This window comes from Takifugu rubripes, chromosome 2 (assembly GCF_901000725.2).
Source record: "Takifugu rubripes chromosome 2, fTakRub1.2, whole genome shotgun sequence".
Taxonomy (NCBI): Eukaryota; Metazoa; Chordata; class Actinopteri; order Tetraodontiformes; family Tetraodontidae; genus Takifugu; species Takifugu rubripes.
Window position 1 is genome coordinate 9,419,066 of NC_042286.1, and position 18,222 is coordinate 9,437,287.

Consider the following 18,222-nt stretch of genomic DNA (forward strand, 5'->3'; position numbering starts at 1 on the left):
AAATAGCTCCTGAGTGCTCCCAATCCATCTCTCAGCGCGTTGTGCGCGCGTAAATCACCTGTGTTGTATAGTCTAGGCTCGGGATTCAAAGCATCAGCAGCAGCTCTTTTACAGCATCACATAAATTAGACTCCTGCACACGCTGCAGCTAAGAGGCGGACACCGGTGAGGGCAGAGAGGGGGAGGAGACCTGGACGGTCAGCTTGTGAGGAGGTTGTGCCGGACAATTATCAAGTGTGCGATCCCGCCGAGCGGTGCGCGCAGAACTTTTCCAGTCGGCGGCTGACTGCACTCTCGCGTTTTGGACCGATCTTGGACATAATTCCCCCCCCCCCCCCCCCCCGCTTTGTGCAGTGAATTTGAAGCCGGCTGATGTTATTTCAAGTTTCAGAGTTTTTAGAGGTTGTGACTTGATGCCCTCATTTTAAGACGAGGTTATAGTTAGACAGCTTTTTTTTTGCGGGATAGGCCTATTGAATGGCTGCCCTCCACCTCCGTTTTGCGCCTGGGGCCTATTAATCATCAGGAAACTGAGTCGAAATCATCAGGTTACACGCAGCAGCGCGGCGACGTGACTCCACTCAGCATTACTTAACACAGAACTCTTGGAAATTCCGCGTCAGCGTCGACTTTTTTCTTTTACTTCTTTTTTCCCCCTGAGTAATCCTGGAGCCTTTGGGGAGTTTTATATGAGCGCGTCTGGAGCCACCATCACCCAAGTGTCTGTCTGCAAGATGAGAGTCGCCTTTGTTGTCCAGACAACGGCGGCGCTTCTGCTGCTACTGCTCTCACCTGCGCAGGTAGGGACGCGCAAAGTTGCGCTCCGTGAATCTCTGCGGCAGATCTGTCCTTTTTTATTTAAAATTCTTTACTGACTGGGCCTCTGCTTTAAAGAACCCCTGAAAGTTCAACTGACTGATCTTTTTAAGAGCCCGCGGGCTGAGTCAGCAGACGCTTGTAAACTCTCGTGTCGATAATACTTCGCGCTTTAACGCTGTTTGGAGCGCAGCGAGCACACACGCCCGCTTCATTCATAAGTAGGAACGTGACAAACTGCATCTCTGCCTGTGACTCACAACGCTGCTGTGTTTGCCAAAGGTTACGAGCCTTATGATTAAAAGCTGCGGGATTGCTCCAGTTCTTTGCTTCCCTCCCTCTCCTGCATGATCAGGCACGGTCTCTGCGGCGTGCATCCCCATCACAGAGGTTAATGTAAGGCTTTTAAACCCCGCAGCTGCAGGAGGTCACAGTTGTGTTTGCGGGCTGCTTTGTCAGGGTAGGACAGTTTTGGCAAGCATGCAGACCCCACTCCTTCTCTTCTTGAAAATTAAAGTGAAGCAAGAAGACAGAGTCAACAGGCAGTAACTTTAGAAACACCTGCAGGAGTTGGTGCCATCAGGCAGACCCCCTCATGCCAACATTTTAAGTCCCCGGTGGCCCAAACGTGTCACGCTCAAGTCTGCTGGGTGATACTCTGGCACTGCTGCTCCTGACTGTGAAATCGGTTCTCAGCCCTGCTGATGACACCCTTTCTGTCAGGCCCTGAGAAAAGGAGGGAAAAAAGCCCCACTGGAGCGTTCCCAGCTGTTGCTGGGACGAGAGTGAAGCGAGTGGGAGCGGCTTTGGATCACAACATCTCCGCTAATCCGGATAATCAGCTCGGTCAAAATGAGAGTGACAGAACCCAGAGCCCTCAGAAGGCTAAAGCCAGGATCCGCATGCTAACCCGGCTTTTTTTCCATTGCCTTCTTTAAAAGTGAATTGCTGCTAGGTGTGTGTCCTTTTCCTTCACAACATCGCCTCAGACAAAAGTGGAAATGCAAATATTGACGGTGCGGCTGGAAGCGCTCTTATTGCTCTCCTGAATGTTGGCCCATAAATATAGAGGGCTAATGCATAACAAGGTTTTCTCATCACTGCAGTGAATGGCTGTTGCAGCTGGAGCAACCTTGTGACTCAGGCAGTCATTCATGTCCGTTATGACACGTGGAATGGTTAAGAGAGGGTGGGGTAGGCTTCACTTCTGCTTTATACGTCTGCTGAGACGCTCACGGTCTTTGTGTCTGTGTTAGAAACATCCATTTCTTTTTATATCCCCGCCAGGTCATTCACACTGCAACCACACAGTCATGCTAACTTTTGCTATTTTGTTATTATATAGATATTTATATAGATGTAGACATGCATTAGATACACACTGGGGCAACCATTTATTTTCTTGCTACTATCTATTCCTAATTAGGATTTTGGAAGGGTGAGCCTGATTATCAGCCTATTTCAGGTCACCGGGCTATCACAAGACACACGCATCATTCACTCTAACTAAAACCTTGAGACACTTGAGATGAAGAGCTGCACCTCCTCAATACTTTTAATGAGATACAAAATAACTGACCAGCAATAAAAATTCAGACTTTGGAGTGTTCTCAGTCGTTTGACGTCCATGCACGTCATTTCCTGACTGTTCCGAAGGGATCGGGCCACATTATCTACGTCAGTATACATGTGAACTAGCACAGATGAGGTTGATTTGACTTCAGCACAGTAAAATCACACACACACACACACACACACACACACACCGACAAAGGTGCTGGCAGTGGGTGGAAGCACCTGGGTATCTCTTTGGAACAATGCTTTCCTCGTGGTCACCCGGGTCACCAAAAGTGGTCTCTATGGAACTTTTTCCATGTTCCTCGACATGTCCTGTTCCATGTTTCTGACACTTCCTGTGTGCAGAAACACACACTAATCACTTTAATGCTAGCCTGCTTTCGAGCCACATGCTGCACAACTCCAGATTTATCCTTCAAAGAGTATCACAGAGCTACTCTTAAGAAGAACATAATCTTGACTGCTTTATCGGGCTCATTTTTGACTCTCTAGTTCTGCATTACAGCTCTAAGCATCGTTTGGGGGGGTGGGGGGGTTGACGCAGGTGCTTCCTTTAAGCCTGACCATCTGTATCACACACATGTGATCATCATCATGGCAGCTTTCCTGTTACAGTCTTAACCGGAAGCATCGACAGCGATCGTGCATGCAGGGATCCGCAGGGCTCATGTAGTAGTGACCTGCTGACTGGCAGAGACCTGAGCTGTGCTGCTGTGGTGTTTTCTCTCAAGTTGTAACGCTGCAGCCCAAGGGAAGGGCGATCACAATCAGGAAATATGGATTTCTCCTTCCTCCCGTGGAAGAGGAGGAGCGGCTGTGCTCGGGGCAGCCGTCTGCTCAGCGAGCTTTAATCTCTCATCTGGATGTAATTTACTGTGGTTTACACAGGGAGAATAGCGTTTACTGTAATAGAGACCACAATTACCACCGGTTAGCCTTATCTCAAGACCAGACCTGTGCCATGTGTGTGTGCGCGCACGCGTGTGTGCAGAGGAGGACATTTGTACATGCATTAATGGACTTATTTTGAGGAAATGGTGTTTATCTAAACCAACATTTAAACAGACTCTTAGCCCTCCTCTCGACTTGGCCATATTTTTGTCGGTTCTTTTTAACTGAAGTTGTTTAAACAACTCTAGATGCGAATATTAATCATTGAAGAATGAAAAATAATGAATATGTTCCCCGCTGTCATTACATTTGGCTAAAAGAAGTTGGAGTCTAAAAGAAGTTGGAAGTTTGGTCTTTGAGAAATGGCAAATGAAAATTTCTAATCAACCATTAAAATATTGTGTCAGGGCTGATATAACAAGCTCAGAATCCCTCGGCTCTGCATTAAAGAAGCCCAGCATGTGAGAAAGTTTGCATATTTTTATATAAAGAGCTCTCTTTTTACAGTCTATGGTGCATTCTGTAGGAGCTACAGCAGAAACAGTTGTAGCAAGCCCAGTGGTGGTAGATTGATGGCAAAGAAAGCAATTACAAAGGCTGGAGTTAATCAGTTTATTCACTCTGGCTTTGTAGCATAGCACACAGTAAGCTCATGAGTGTAAGATGTTAAGGGGATACATCATTGTCTGTGTAACAGACAAGCTACAAACACGCTGTACACGATATCTTGACTGCTGTACCGATAACCCTGAAATATTCCACTCTCGAGCCAAACTCACTCCCCAAAACACACCTTTTTACTTGGCCACTTCCTCACAAATCTGTCTTGTATCTTCACAATGTGTGTGCTGGCTGTACAAAGTCTTCTTTTGGGAGGGAGAGACCTCAAAGTGCTGCTTGCTAACAGCCTAATCTGGGTCAGGCCAAGGTCGTTGGGTCCTCAAATGAATCCAGAGCCATAGAGGTAGAGGGGCTTTTGTTTGGTTCCATATCAAATGAATGTAAATAAATAGCATTTTAATTTATTATATGTTTCTACATCGTTTACAAGGCTGTCAAGCCAATCTGTTTGTGTTTGAAATGTATTTCGCACATCTACCCCCTCATTCCTCCTTGTGGTTTGGACTGTGTAACACAGCACAAAGGGTGTCCTTCGCTGTGGAATATCTCAGCATCTGCAGGCATCCATTCACACGTGCATCTTAAGGAACTGTTGCGGCCCGTTTGCCCCCGTGCCCCCGCTGAAGTTTGCCAGTGTTCTGGTAGCGCTGTGCGATCACAGGCTCTGACCTCACCACTCCAGAGACCCGGCTGGAGACTGTCAGGGCCGTCGTGGCACCGCTCTTGTCGAGGTTTCACCCACCACGTGTACAAAACAGAAACTAGCTTCCTTCTGCTGGGTGGAGAGTGGACACGATGACCCTTTGGCCGTGGCTAAAGCCCGAGAATCACCGGTGTTCATGATGTGGAATCTGGCTCTGGGACGTGGCGGATCAGCGCAGCTGGAAGGTGGCCCTCTCCCTCACTCATCGAGCTGTCTGGATGCTTGTTCTCACTCGCTCTGCTTTAGTGCTCCGGTCCTGTGTGGTCTGGTGATCACAGACACATCAGGCCAAAACCAGAACCCCCCTCCCCCAACCTGCGCCTCCCGCCTGAGAGATGCAGGCCTTTACTTTAGATGAGCGGTTACATGGGGTGTAGATCCTTCTGTTTAGACCAGATATGACTGCTGGTGCACCCCAGGCCACCATTTATTGGTCCATGTTAGAAGAAACACAGCCAAGTGCTTACATTTCTTTCACTTCCACTTATCATTATAGTATAATTGGCCACAATCATGAATTTTCAATCATTTGTTATTAACATTGGTCATCAAAAATGTTCGGGGAGAAATCAGTCTGGAAGATTAGAATAGCCACTTTCTTTTTTTTAGAAACAGAAAGTCAAAATGAAAGTGGTTGCAGTGAAAGTATGTCATTCTGGAACTTTCAATTATTCTCACCCCTGCTATCGTGCAATCTAGAGGAGCCCTAAACTGGGTCCTGCATGCTGACAGGATCTATCTGTAGCTGCTCTGTGAAAAAAATCCATCTGTATTTGAGTCTGTCGCTTTACAGCTGCGTCTTATCTCAATTACGTCTCCATAACAGCGGGACGTGCCGGCGGTTTTGGCTACCACCCAGAGTACCTGCTGCTGATTTAGCTAACCTCCCCTCCAGCAGCGTGACCCTGATTGTTGAGGGGGGGAAAAATCCGTTCCGTGGTCATTTTGCTGGGTCCCCATCATGTTTTCTTTTTGAGTCACCACACATGTTGGCCTTTCCCTGACAGATGGAGTTAAGTAAAGAGGTTAAAGATGACGCAGTTGGGCTGTGTGGGAGTGGAGAGTAATGAGGCCTGGAGCCTCTCGGGGCTGACAGCCGGAGATCGGGGAGGGAGAAGCCGACTCTCGGCTCGCAAAATCCTACCGGCAAACTTCAGCACTCAACAGCGATCGAAAAGTGACGTCCATCCGTTCCATCGCCCCCTGACCAAAAGCAAAGTAAACCCAAATGAATGAATGAATGTAGGGAATGGACACAACCCAAGAAAGAGTGCATAGTTAAGGATGACATCGCTGACATCGTGGTTATGGCATAAGTGTGGCGTGCAGAATAGACTCAATAGGAGGGTTTACTCCTGACCTTTAATCCAATCTCAGATTTACTCAATATTCCTTCTTCAACAAAGTCTGGTCAATCTCAATTAACATTTCTGAGAACTGGAAGTCAAGAGCTGCCTGTCCAGAGGCAGAGGAAGCGTGATCCTGTGTCCAGCCTGTCAAAGGGATTCAAATCGCTTCTCTCCAAAAAGATAATTTAAAACGGCACTGAGAAAACTTGTTGCTTCATTTTCACAGGGATGTGGCATGTTGGACATGCAGGAACTCCTTGTTCCTGAAGTTGTCCTGAAGTACAACAGTAAATCAGGAGAGATTGTTTGATGCTAAAAGTATCCATCAGTCATAGATCATCGGGTGATTATCCAACAGAAGAAGAATTTTGAGTTAGATCATGTTCGTATAACCTTCAATCAAAAGTTTTTAATACCTTCCATAGAGTTTGAAAACGGCAAATGAAAGACAGAAGTAAAGATTGAAGCCAAAGAGCTGCCTTTATTGCTAATTCTAGTATCAGATGTGGCAAAAGCACCACTATTTTCATTTTGTCCAAGTTGATTTAGCTTTCACTCACAGTCAGGATACACTCCAGGCCAGAACTGGCTACGTGAGGATCTTCACACACATTGTTTTTACAATCCGAGCTTAGTATTCTGCTCTCAACAAGGCGAAGTGCCGGATACGCTCGCTAGCCACAGCAAGCTGTAGCCCACGGCTGGGGTGAGAGGATCCAGCCCGTCACAGCCAGTTTCAGTGGAGAAAAAAGACCCTGTGATGTGAAGCAGCGCCCACAGACAGGAGGAGCATCTTTATTTCAGCTCCTCACCATCATTAGAGGTGTTTTGCCCCCCCAAAGATCAACGAGCCAGAGCCTGGAGATGACTTTGAACAAAAACCCAAGCTGAATGCTGAAGGCCACCCGTCGCGTTCCGGCCGAACTCCTGCCAAACTCTCATCACATTGTGACTCCAGCAGGGTTCATTTTAGCATGAAGCCAGTGGAGCAGCTGTACATTCAACCCCTCCAACCCTACACACACACACACACACACACACACACACACACACACACACACACACACACACACCCTCCCCCTCCTACAACAGGGAGGATTTAAGTGTTTGACTGGAAGCTCTTGTGTGTCTGTTGGTATCTGTCACGCCGGGTGTCCTGCTGCCTGCCCGACAGTCATCTGACTGACAGATTTACAGGAACCTCCGAACATTGAACGCATTATCGTCACCGTGCAGGAAGTGCCTCCTTAATCACTTTTTCTTCTGAGAAACAGCTCAACGTAGCGCGCGGCTAACAGCCGTTCCCCTCCACCCTGCAAAAGGGCCGTGGTTTCTAGCTCCTACCGTCACACCGGCGTCGAGGGGCCATCCCAGGTCGTCTGCGGCCGGCCGGGGTCTTCTGCCTGTGGGGGGGCGCCCTTTTATCAAATGTAGATTTTCCCTTCCTGAGATGAAGTGAACTCGAGGTTTTGTTTTTTCCCAGGCCAATGAGAAGTCCGCTGTGTTTATGGTGGGATGATGGGAACAAAATCGAGGCAGACAGGGAAACCAACAATGGGAAAATAAATAGAGAGCTGAATCTTACACCACAGGAAAGAGGCTTTGAACCTAAACATTCGGGCACACAGTTCGGTCACATATACAGTAGGACAGAATGAGCTGCAGGAGGGACCAAAGGTGTGATTGTGTGTCACGCCAACTGTCAGGGAACATTTTCATTTCAGGCCTGTGGAGGATTTACATTTAGATGCAAATGAAATATTTCTGGTTTTTATAAGGTTTCATTTCTCATTAGTGTAATCAAATTAAAGTTAAACAAATTTTAGCAGGGTAAAAAGTCCCTGGAGCCACAACTGTCCTGACGTCTCTCATAGTGAGTGGATGACCACCACCAGGAGGCAAAAAGAAACTTTTATTGACTTTATTTTGATGCATTAATCCATTCAGCGCACCACACAATTGCTAATGGTTCACCTTACTTTCTCTCTTGCAGAGTCTACCTTTGACAGATGGAAATGGCACCGCTGAAGGTGAGAATGGCAAAAAAAACCACCATTGTCTGCTTCAAACTAACCGCGTATTCATTGGCCCTCCGATCGGAGCCTGGGGCAAAGGCATGTGACCTGAGGCGTGGTCCGTCAGACGCGCCGAAGCTATGAACAACAGATCATTGAGCTCTTAAATCTTATAAGAATTCTTGGATGCAACTTCGATGCAAATCTGAGTGCAGCTGAACGTGTCTGGGCCAGCCGGGATTGCTTCACCGCTTTCCCTCTCTCGTCCACTCCATCCACGTTCCCGTACGCCAAAGTGACGGAGGTAGACCTTTAAAGACGGCATAAAAGGCCAGACATTAGCTGTAATAGGCCTCTCAAACAGCCCTCCGCGCTGCTTAACCTTAAAGTTCCTGCCCTCGTCCCTCCACTCTGCATATTTCCCTGGCTGTCCCCTCCCACACTGTCTGCATTTATCAACCGCTGTGGTAATATCAGGCTCCATTCGATGACCCCAGGGGTCAGCGCAGTCCCAGAGGTGCCCACGGGGCAGCTCAGCTCCAGCTCTAGCAGGGTTCTGTCCATGGCCATGTTTCCAATGTTTGTTTTCGCTTCCTCCCGTGTTTGCTGGGTCACGGTCTTCCCTGTTCCTCCCCCACAGACTGTGCAACTGAGACACTTTCACACATCATAATAATAATAACAACAACAATAATTCCCCCCCACAGGAAGGCATACTGTTCTTTAAACAAATATTTTAGCTTCTTAATGATAACAGGATACACCGATGGCGTTTTGCAGCAGGGTTCATGTTTCTGTGTACATGGAATAAAGTGGCCGTTACAAGAGCATTGAGATCACGATTCAGACACCAACAATAGCTTCTCTGTTCCATAGTGTTGATGTTTGAAGAAGTGTATAGCCGCAGCTTCTGCAGGACCATCGAGAAGCTGGTGGAGGTGGTGCAGGAATACCCCACGGAGGTGGAGCACATCTACAGCCCTTCCTGCGTGCCGCTGGTGAGGTGCGCGGGCTGCTGCGGTGACGAGAAGCTCGAGTGTCATCCCACCACCACCACAAACGTCACCATGCAGGTGAGTGAGGCGCTGACGCCGTCGAGTCCGACCTGAACGGCTCCGATCGTCTCGTCCTCCAGACATGTGAGGACAGATCACAGAGCTGCACTTCAGCCAAAGAAACTTCCCCTCTCCCTGTTGTGTTTGAGTTTGGCAAATCTAACAGGAGGGGAAAAAGTACATTTCTGGCCTTGATTGATTCATTGCCGATATCGTTCACTCACGCTCTGCATCTGCTCCACGTTTCAGCTGTTGAAGATCAGGCCATCTGAGCCGGTTAAAGAATATGTTCAGATGACTTTTGTGGAGCATCAGACATGTGAATGTAGGTAAGAAAACAAGTCACAACAAAGTCAGCAAGTATTTTACAGCTGCACTCTGATTCCCTGTTAAATCCGTTGGGGCTAAAACAGCCATCACGGAAGCACTAATGGTTCTGTTATTTATTCTGCAGAGTCAAGAAACCGTCTGTTGTCGAAAGGTAGGAAAATCAGCCTTCATCGCATTAATGACACGCTCCATTTCATGTGGCGGGTTTTAAATTCTCTCCTCCTGTAGGAGAAGGCAAAGAGGAAGAGGAAGGAAGAGAAAAGAGAAGCAGAAAATGAAAGAGTGTGACAGGTGACGGCAAAAGCCTTTGGAGGATTCATGAGCCTCCGTTAACACCGTCAGTGGTGCTCACTTCTATCCAAATGCCTTTCAGGTGCCAGATCCCTCGCAGGTAACTGTCGTGGCGGCCCAACGCCTTGTTGCGGTGTGGCTCGGCGAGGGGGTCCTCCGCTCATCCATCAAAACTGCGTGGACAGTCTGGGACTCGGACATCCGGGATGTTTGCTGACGTGAGCACCGTCTGACGGGCGCAGCGTTGGTGGTGAGGCGCTTCAGGACTGAAGTGCACGAAGTGGAAACACCGCTGTCACACACAATGGACACGCCTGGGAGCCGGTGCAATTTCGAACGAAGCAAACCTGCGCCTTCTTCTAAATGTCATTACTGTATCAGCCATTGTAATTTGGTCTCCTGTTGTATTTAAACTTGTTTGGAGTCTGTATTTATTAATACAGTTGAGCGTACTGTGCTGGAACTGGCAATCTTTTAAAATGATTTTGTTAGTTCTAATCACACCATCGTAGTCACTTTCACTAATAATAATTATAAATTAAAAAACATCTTAAAGTGTTATCTAAAATGCATTTTTATCATCTTTTCCCACAATATTCTAAAGTTCTGGCGGTCGAGTTTTTGAAAACCTCAGTGTCAGCAGTATATTTCCATAAAGCTGCCCACAGTTTAAGCCTTCAGAAGAATAATTGAATCGTAATTTATAGAAATGCTCCATTATAGGGTTTTTTTTGTCAGGGTGAGCTCCAGAAGGTGACATCGAATGCCAATATAGTTGTGAAAAATGCTTCGACCTATCTACTGTAAATGACAATAACTCTAGCATATTTCATGTGAGCTGCAGCTAATGAGTTGCTACTATTCTGGGCAGCCAGACGTTTGAGAAGCAGTGTTCTAACCGAGAAAAGAAGAAAAAGCCATTTTCAGATCACTTCAGTACGTGTGCAGCAGGCTGCCGAGCTGTGACAAGGCCAGTAAAAAATGGACAGATGAGTACTGCAATAATCAGCACACTCAAACATCATTCATTCAGTATTAAAGTCTATTAAATGCATGAGTCATAACTGTTGTCTTGATTTAATGTTATCACACGGTTGTCAGAAATGTAAGTATATTTATGTGCCTTGTGCTGTCAGGTGGATCATATTTATGTCAGTCCTGCAGACCTTAGACTCCCACATACGTCCACAGCACAGGTGCCTTCCTTTGTCTGTTTTTGGAAACACTGCAGTGAGAAAGGGATCGATTGAAGGAGTTGCATAAAACAGTGTCCTTATGTATTTTCATGTTCTGGAGCAGAAAAGTCTCTATGTAAATGTAACATTTCTACTGCCTTGATGTTTTTATTTTCATTTCAATATTTATTTTGTAATTAAATTACTATGGTTGTTGTCATCCTCTCTTGTGGGATTTATTTCATAAAGTAGAGGGACACTTAGACTGCAGCAATGGGAAAAAGGAAGGTTGTTTGAAACTTTTCAGTGGCTATAAACGTCTCTTTATCCATAAATGAAACGTAAATGCTACATTTAGGATTTGGGAAGATGCTGGCGTTTTATTACCGCTAGGAGGCAGTAAATCGGAGTCTTAAGGATATTTGACCACATTGTTCTACGAGGAGAAGAAGAATAAGAAGCACTAGAAGAAGAAATAAAAAAAAAAACAGCAGCAGAAGAAGACACGGTAACGTTACGGTTAGATAAGTATAGTCTTGGATGAAACGATAAGGGAACATTTGTGTTTCAGTAAGGTAAGATTTCTAAAAAATACTGTAACTCTTATCTCTATGGCTTATTAACAGATGGTTTTTTGGCTCGTGCTATGAAGCTAATCGCAATTAGCTAACTGAGCTAACAGACTAGGGGCAGGGCAGCAAACACCTAAACATGACGCTGAAACCGACAACAGAAAATTTTCAAGTTCAGACTGATAAGATTTGGTAGTCATTGTAAAGGATTTGAAGCAGAAACGGTATATATGTTTTACAGTTCCCAGCGATTTAGATATTAGCATAGCATAGTTACTGCGACAGACACGTTGGTAAATAACAGATGCTAGGTTAGCTTAAAATGATAACGATGATAAAGAAAATTATTTTCTTCATGCATGCGAGGGTGTTTACATCCTAAATATATATACATACGGTAGCATTAAAGGGTGTCAAATGTAAATTGTGTAAAAACAACTTTGTGCATGAAACTTTGCGTTTGCATGCCCATTTGATGTTAAATGTGCTTTTTCTACTCTTTTCCAGCAAGACCAACATGAGCAGTTTCAGTAGACCCAACCGACACAGGGGCCCAATGTATTCCAGGGTGACGCGGCTCGCATCCAAATCTGAACTGGAGAGAGATTCAGGCTTCTCAGGTTTGAATAAGCTGTAACATATTGTACCTAGAGTAATGGGAAATGGCTGTTTCTGAGGTCAGTGTGTCTTTCCTTACCTCCCCAGATGCCAGTTCTGAATACCTCAGTGCAGTGGATCTGACTGACACTGACGATGCGGGACGACATGGGTCATTAGTTTCTACGGTTCAGGACAGGACTGGTCCACAAGTGGCCATGATGGGAGACTCGTACGCGGGTCTGTCACCAATGATCATCATGAACAACTTTGTACTGAAACAGGTAAAATTACCTCGAAAATCTAAATGTCAATTCCTATGTGCTTATAGTAAAATTGTAATAATCCCAGTCAGTTCTGACCAGTTTTTAAGCTAAATAGGTTTAAGATCTCTGTATCCAAGTAACCTTAAAGCACCTCCTGGTTACTCTGCTGTGTCACGCACCAATTCTGTTATGTAGTGTTAGTTCTCAGTGAAATAACAAGTCCATATGATAAGTCTAAAACACCTGCAACTAGTCGGTAATTAAAGAGATTTCTTGGTTACAGCTACCCTGATGCAGATAATTGAATCACCGTTGCTCAAGTAGTGAAAGGTTGCTGTAGCCCTGTTCCATGCAGGTTAAAAAGCCAAAAGTCAACTTGACCTTAGATGAGATCATGGGGAAAACTTTGCCAAAAGAAATGTCAAGGACCTCCTTGAGACTGGTTTATCTTTTGGGAACAGTTTTTTGTATAAACAACTGTACTAAAGCAAAAATACCATGATGGTAAAACAGCCATTAAATAGCTGTGACATACATTATCTGCATACAAATAATGCCAAATTGTTCGTGTGAACGACTTATTGCTGCACAAACAACTAAATAAGCAAAGAAATGTTTTTGGACAATGTGTTCAGAAATGAGAAATGCGATCCAGACTCTGGTTTGGAACTGCACATGTATTTAACATTCCCGTAGTCTGAGGGAAAACAAAACTCTTGAACTGTTTGTTCTGGTGGTCACGATAACTATTGCTTTGTTACAGAGGTTTGAGCTGAAGAAGACGCGTTAAACTCAAAGTAAATTTCTCCAGTATGTTGCGATATATTGCTTTTAAGTAAATAACGACAGCTCTTTGTAATTTACGACATCAGCGTCTTTAGGTTTTGTATCATGTTGTGTAGACACATTGGCAATGGAGTATAGATAGTGTAACTATTATTTTCTTCCTTTTTAGCCATCACTGATGGCCCCAGGAAAGAAACAGCTGGGCTACTCTTCAGCCATGGACGTGATGCCTCAGTCCCAGGTTGTTTTTCTCCAACCCATGCTATCAAACGGCAGTGGCTCCAGCTCTCTAAAGCCTTGCTCCGAAAATGTCCGACAATCGAGGGGCTACATGCCCATCCTCAAGTCATACCCCAAGATCGCTCCACACCCAGCCGATGTCGCCAGCAAGAAGATGGGATCCTCCAAAATGAGGGGGTCGGGCTATAACCAGCGCCACAGGAGGCACCGTCACGGCTCCAGGATCTCCAGCGGCTTTCAGTCAGTGTCACAGACTGCGAACAAACCCAGCTGCAACCCCGAACCAGCAAGCAACCAATCAGAGGTGGCGGAAATTCAGGAGAGCTCCTTCTCCGTCCTGACAGGCAGCGGCTTTCTGCCCCCCTATGCAGAGGAAATCAGGACAGATGAGGCGTATGACGACCAGGATCCCTCCATGGACACGAGCAAACGGAAACGATTCAGCAATACCTACAACATCCTCAGCCAGTCCGGATTGCTGGGCATCACCATGCGCACAAAGCAGCTCATCAAGGAGAACAAACGCACCCAAGGGCAGCTGCAGCAGCTGAGGGAGCAAACGGGTCTGCTGCTGGAGGCTCTGAGCAGCGGCGAGCCCCAGCTCTGGTCCAGACTGCAGCTCTCTCTGCAGCACTCGGACAAGGAGCAGGGGGCAGCCAAAGCTCAGGAAGCTATGGGGTAAAGTATTGACGGTCATGGCGCCGCAGTTCTCAATCAGGGCCAGAAACACCTTTTCTTTTCTTTTTTTTTTTTTTTTTTTTTTTTTTACTGAAATTAAATTATCACTTCTAAATTTATAGAACAAACCTTATAAGCAATCATAGTTTAAGAAAGGAAACGAGAGGCAAAAAGCAGAACTGTCTGTCAAATATGAAGCTAAAGCACATCTAACACAGCAGGTCAGAGTTTAGAAGCATGTTTCATATCAAACCTTCTCCCCGCTCCCCCCCCCCCTACAGGGCGGGAGCCACCAGGGCAATAGGGCTTCGGTTTTTACATGTGGCAGTAAACGCATGCCTTACAGCACATGAAGACTCATGGAGTTAAGGCCTTACTCTTGCTTTGATTGTGATGACTTTCAATGAAACCAGAATAACCAGAGGCGTCTCGAACCATAAGGGCATGGTATTCTCTCTGTCTCTCTCTTTTATTTTTTTTTAAAATAAAAAAGCAATTAAAAGCCACACGGCAGATGCCTCCTACGACGAAGCTCACACGGTCGAGAGACGATTTTTTTTTCTATTTTAGACACTTTTTCTTACTCGCTGTTATTTATTTGTTGTGACCAACTGTGTGAAATGGGCGGCGACATCATCAATTCCTAGACCTCCGGCAAAAAGCATAAGCGTAGCAAGTGAAGTGTCGTAGCGTCTCCACGCCGCCGTGTTCTTTTCTGCCGCTCCAGCTTAGTGCGACCTGTACCCGTCAAAGAATCGCCGAGTCCGGCGCGTGGTTATCTGTAGCACTTTAGATATGAGGTTACTGACGTGTTTAGACAGACGCTGGGACTCGCGGTCCCACAGGAGCGTGTCTTGTGTTACATATTGATGCTTAGATGATGAAGTTTATATTGAAAAGAGCTGAATGTACCTAAAGGTCTCCAAAGAATTGAGGAATTATTTTTGCAACAGTGCAATCCTGTTTAAGCATTATCTATATGTAAGTGTGTGTGTGTGTGTGTGTGCGTGCGCGCGTTTGTTTTTAAAGCACTCCAGGTTTTGCCAGTGGAGGGAGGTTACAAGATAATTTTTTTGTCCTCTGTGTTACTGTGAAATGTACTTTCTTCATCGAAACTGTCATAAAAAATAATTTAAACTCACATTCTGCAAGTTTGTTTTTTCTCCTGATGACAAAAGACACTCGCGGCGATGTGAAGATTTTATTGATTTTGACGGGAATAGACAAAATTCCTCTTAAACTCCGCGGTCCCGTGTGCAGCTGCGGCCGCAGGCGTGACTCCCTGCTGCGTTGGGACGTCTCCACTGAGCGACCTGGCGAATGTTTTCATCTTTGGGGTCGTCTGTAGGGACGAGCTCATCATGGCACGTGGTGAAAAATACCCTGGATACCCTAACCCCTCACTACTGCCCCCTGCAGGCACATTTGATCACGTCAAATCCAGTGGTCCAAACCTTTTGGGCACCTTGTGGAGTCCTTGTCTGCTAGCCCTTTACAACATGGCAGAGTACTGTTTCCCGAATGTCACCCTAGAAGGTGCACGTAAAACTGCAAGCTCTCCTCAAATGCGCAGGTTTCAATGCCGCCGCCTCAAAATGAACTACAAGCTTAAGCTATTTAGCGAAGTGGCGCTGACGCATCGTATGGCTCCTGTCCTTAGAGGAATGATTCTTAACAGCTAAAGTTCACTCCAAAGAAATACACATTTAAACCTAAGCTTGTTCAGAGACGAGTTTGCTCTTAAATGGTTTGAGATGACTGGAATTAGAATTCTGAATAAGAATCTTACCTACAGGGCTACTCGCGCATCTACATGATCGAACGATCCCTTTATATAGTAAAAAAAAAGGCCTTATAACAACGCAACTCCCACCTAACATTCTACTTAAAATACTTTTATTGCAAGTTGATTATTCTAATAAATTATTGCTCTGTCTGAATAAGCTTTTTATTCTGGACGGTCTTAACTTTCAGGCTTGGATATTTGCCTCTTTGTGTAACTGGGAGACGTTGGACGACTCTACGATACTCTAAATGTGTCCAATTCAGCCAACACGTTGGAGGGACCGTGAATGTATCGCGTGGACCCTGAAGCCTTGTCTGACCTATCGTGACCTTTCCCTGCCCGTCAGTCCTGTTTCTCCTCCGAGCACGTCTCCACCGTCTGCACGGGCAAGATGAGGCCGAGGATCCAGCGGGTGCCGAAAACGTCTTTGAGGTTGTTCTGCCAGGGGCTCTGGATCTCCTGCAGCCGCCCTTGCTGCATCTGGCACCAGGTCTGCCCACGGGCCACCAGCAGAACCTGCTGGCAGCAGAAACCGGCGCAGACCAGACCGATGCCGAGCCACACGTACAGCATCAGCACCAGGAAGAGCTGCAGGCCCGAGATCGTTCCTGAGGACAGGAAGTGGGAATAAATACCGGGATTATCAACGGGGATGAGCGCCGGACAACTCACCCATGAAGAAGTAACCGGTGGAGAGGGGAAGGAGGGTGAGGAAGGTCAGAGGGTCCTCAAAGGAGATGGAGTACTCCATGGTGAGAAAGGCCACGCCGAGAACCAGAGAGTACATGCACGTGCAGGAGGTGTGGATGCAGAACATGATGAAGTAGCGCATGTTCTTCTGGCCGATGCAGTTCCCAGTGAAGAAGCAGTGGTGGTCCCTCTTCAGAATCACCTTACGGCACAGTTTGCAGAAGTGGCGGTCGTTGAGGAGGTAATGCGCGTCCACTTTGTCCGAGCAGTGCGGCGAGCACACGGGGACGGTGCTGTCGCCCGCGCTGGCTGCGGGATATCTGATGGTCATGATGTAGTTCCCCAGAGCGTTGAACATGGAGAAGAGGAAGAGGGCCGTGTGGAGGGTGGTCGAGGCCCAGAGAGGGGCGTCCGGCACGGGAAAGATGGTGGGGACGAAGAAGCAGAAGTGGAAAACGAAGGTGACCGCCGTGGCCGTGAAGAAGTAGACGGGGGCCACGACGTTGAGGAGCCTCAGCTTTAGCATCCTGGTGAACATGTCGGCGTTGGAGGGAAGACAGGCGGGTTCTGCAGGATCAGAGGGGACGGGGGACAACAGATGCGTCATTTATCGTCCTGACGTTTAAAAAGAAATGATGGCGTGAACAATCAGAATAATCCAGGATCCCATGACACCCGGATTATAAACCTGTTTTCTGCCCAGGTCCATTATTTTGCACCATATCGGCGCAAAAGTTCAAGAGTCAGACTCCAAATGGAGTCTGAACCCCCCCCCCTACACACACTTTCCAGGGATTCTCAGGTTCCACCGAGAACACCGCAAATAGCACGTCACCATTTTCCAGGTCTTCTGTTCTGCGTGATGCGCGAAACACGGGAGGGGGGGGGGGCATCCTTCCTCACTTCCGACGGTCATTTAACTCCCATGACGACGTGATTGCGGCACTTATCTGATGAAATCACCTTCCTCATCATCATCATCATCGTCATCGCAACAGTCAACATCATCCACGTCATCGTCAACACCTTCCTACCTGCGGATGGAAGCGAGCGGAGGAGCTCTTCCTTCAGCGCCGCACAGCCTCGATCACAGCCTTAGCGCGCACACGCACACACGCACGCTGCTTTTTTTGACACCTCATCGCGTCGTTGAGGAGTCCGCTCCCGCATCGAGCGCCCTCTATCGACGCAGCTGCGTGTGGACCTTCCTGTGTGTGTGTGTGTGTGTGTGTGTGTGTGAGTGTGTGTGTGTGTGTGTGCGTGTGTGTGTGTGTGTGAGCGAGAGAGAGAGAGAGACAATGGAAATCCTGTCTTCCCTGCTGAATTCATATTTATAGAGAAAAGGTACTTTAACTACCTAAAATAATGAAACTTTCCACCTTCTTTTAACAAATAATCCAATAAAATCAATTTCTGTTGCTTTTAAATTATTTTAGACGCGCCTGGGCCGATCACTATGCAATTCCAGTACATTTATCTCAGAAATATGCATGAACAGTGCAGTATTTAATGCAAATCACAGTGCATAGAAGCCAATTTTCCAGCAGGTGGTGCTGATTCCTCATTTAATTTAATGTATTAGATTCACGTTATTGTGATGTTAATCAGCAATCAGTTGTTGGTCTGATTTGAAAATAGCTCGATTTTAGTGTTAATATGCTTTAAAAAAGTAACAAAGAGCAGAGTACTGATTTGTAATCACTCCAAATTAATATTAATTTGATTAAATATTGTTATTGATCGATACTCTGGTATTTACGCAGAGACGCTTCCTCAACACTAT

The 18,222-nt window shown here is 46.4% G+C and overlaps 3 protein-coding genes across 3 annotated transcripts; 2 read left to right on the forward strand and 1 right to left on the reverse strand.

Moving 5' to 3' along the window:
- The first annotated feature begins 271 nt into the window (after positions 1 to 271).
- pgfb (placental growth factor b) lies at positions 272 to 11,047 on the forward strand. Its single transcript, XM_003962461.3, has 7 exons — positions 272 to 800; positions 7,952 to 7,988; positions 8,850 to 9,046; positions 9,278 to 9,357; positions 9,483 to 9,509; positions 9,587 to 9,649; positions 9,732 to 11,047. The coding sequence occupies exons 1-7, from the start codon at positions 690 to 692 to the stop codon at positions 9,751 to 9,753; spliced, it is 537 nt and encodes a 178-aa protein (XP_003962510.2). The 5' UTR covers positions 272 to 689; the 3' UTR covers positions 9,754 to 11,047.
- A 197-nt stretch (positions 11,048 to 11,244) lies between these two features.
- cipca (CLOCK-interacting pacemaker a) lies at positions 11,245 to 15,104 on the forward strand. Its single transcript, XM_011617153.2, has 4 exons — positions 11,245 to 11,399; positions 11,904 to 12,016; positions 12,102 to 12,277; positions 13,215 to 15,104. Exons 2-4 carry the CDS (start codon positions 11,914 to 11,916, stop codon positions 13,965 to 13,967), a joined length of 1,032 nt encoding a protein of 343 aa, XP_011615455.2. The 5' UTR covers positions 11,245 to 11,399; positions 11,904 to 11,913; the 3' UTR covers positions 13,968 to 15,104.
- Positions 15,105 to 15,154: 50 nt separating this feature from the next.
- zdhhc22 (zDHHC palmitoyltransferase 22) lies at positions 15,155 to 17,619 on the reverse strand. Its single transcript, XM_003962640.2, has 3 exons — positions 17,474 to 17,619; positions 16,422 to 17,006; positions 15,155 to 16,357 (listed from the first exon to the last, which is right to left on the reverse strand). The coding sequence occupies exons 2-3, from the start codon at positions 16,975 to 16,977 to the stop codon at positions 16,092 to 16,094; spliced, it is 822 nt and encodes a 273-aa protein (XP_003962689.2). The 5' UTR covers positions 16,978 to 17,006; positions 17,474 to 17,619; the 3' UTR covers positions 15,155 to 16,091.
- Positions 17,620 to 18,222: the final 603 nt, after the last annotated feature.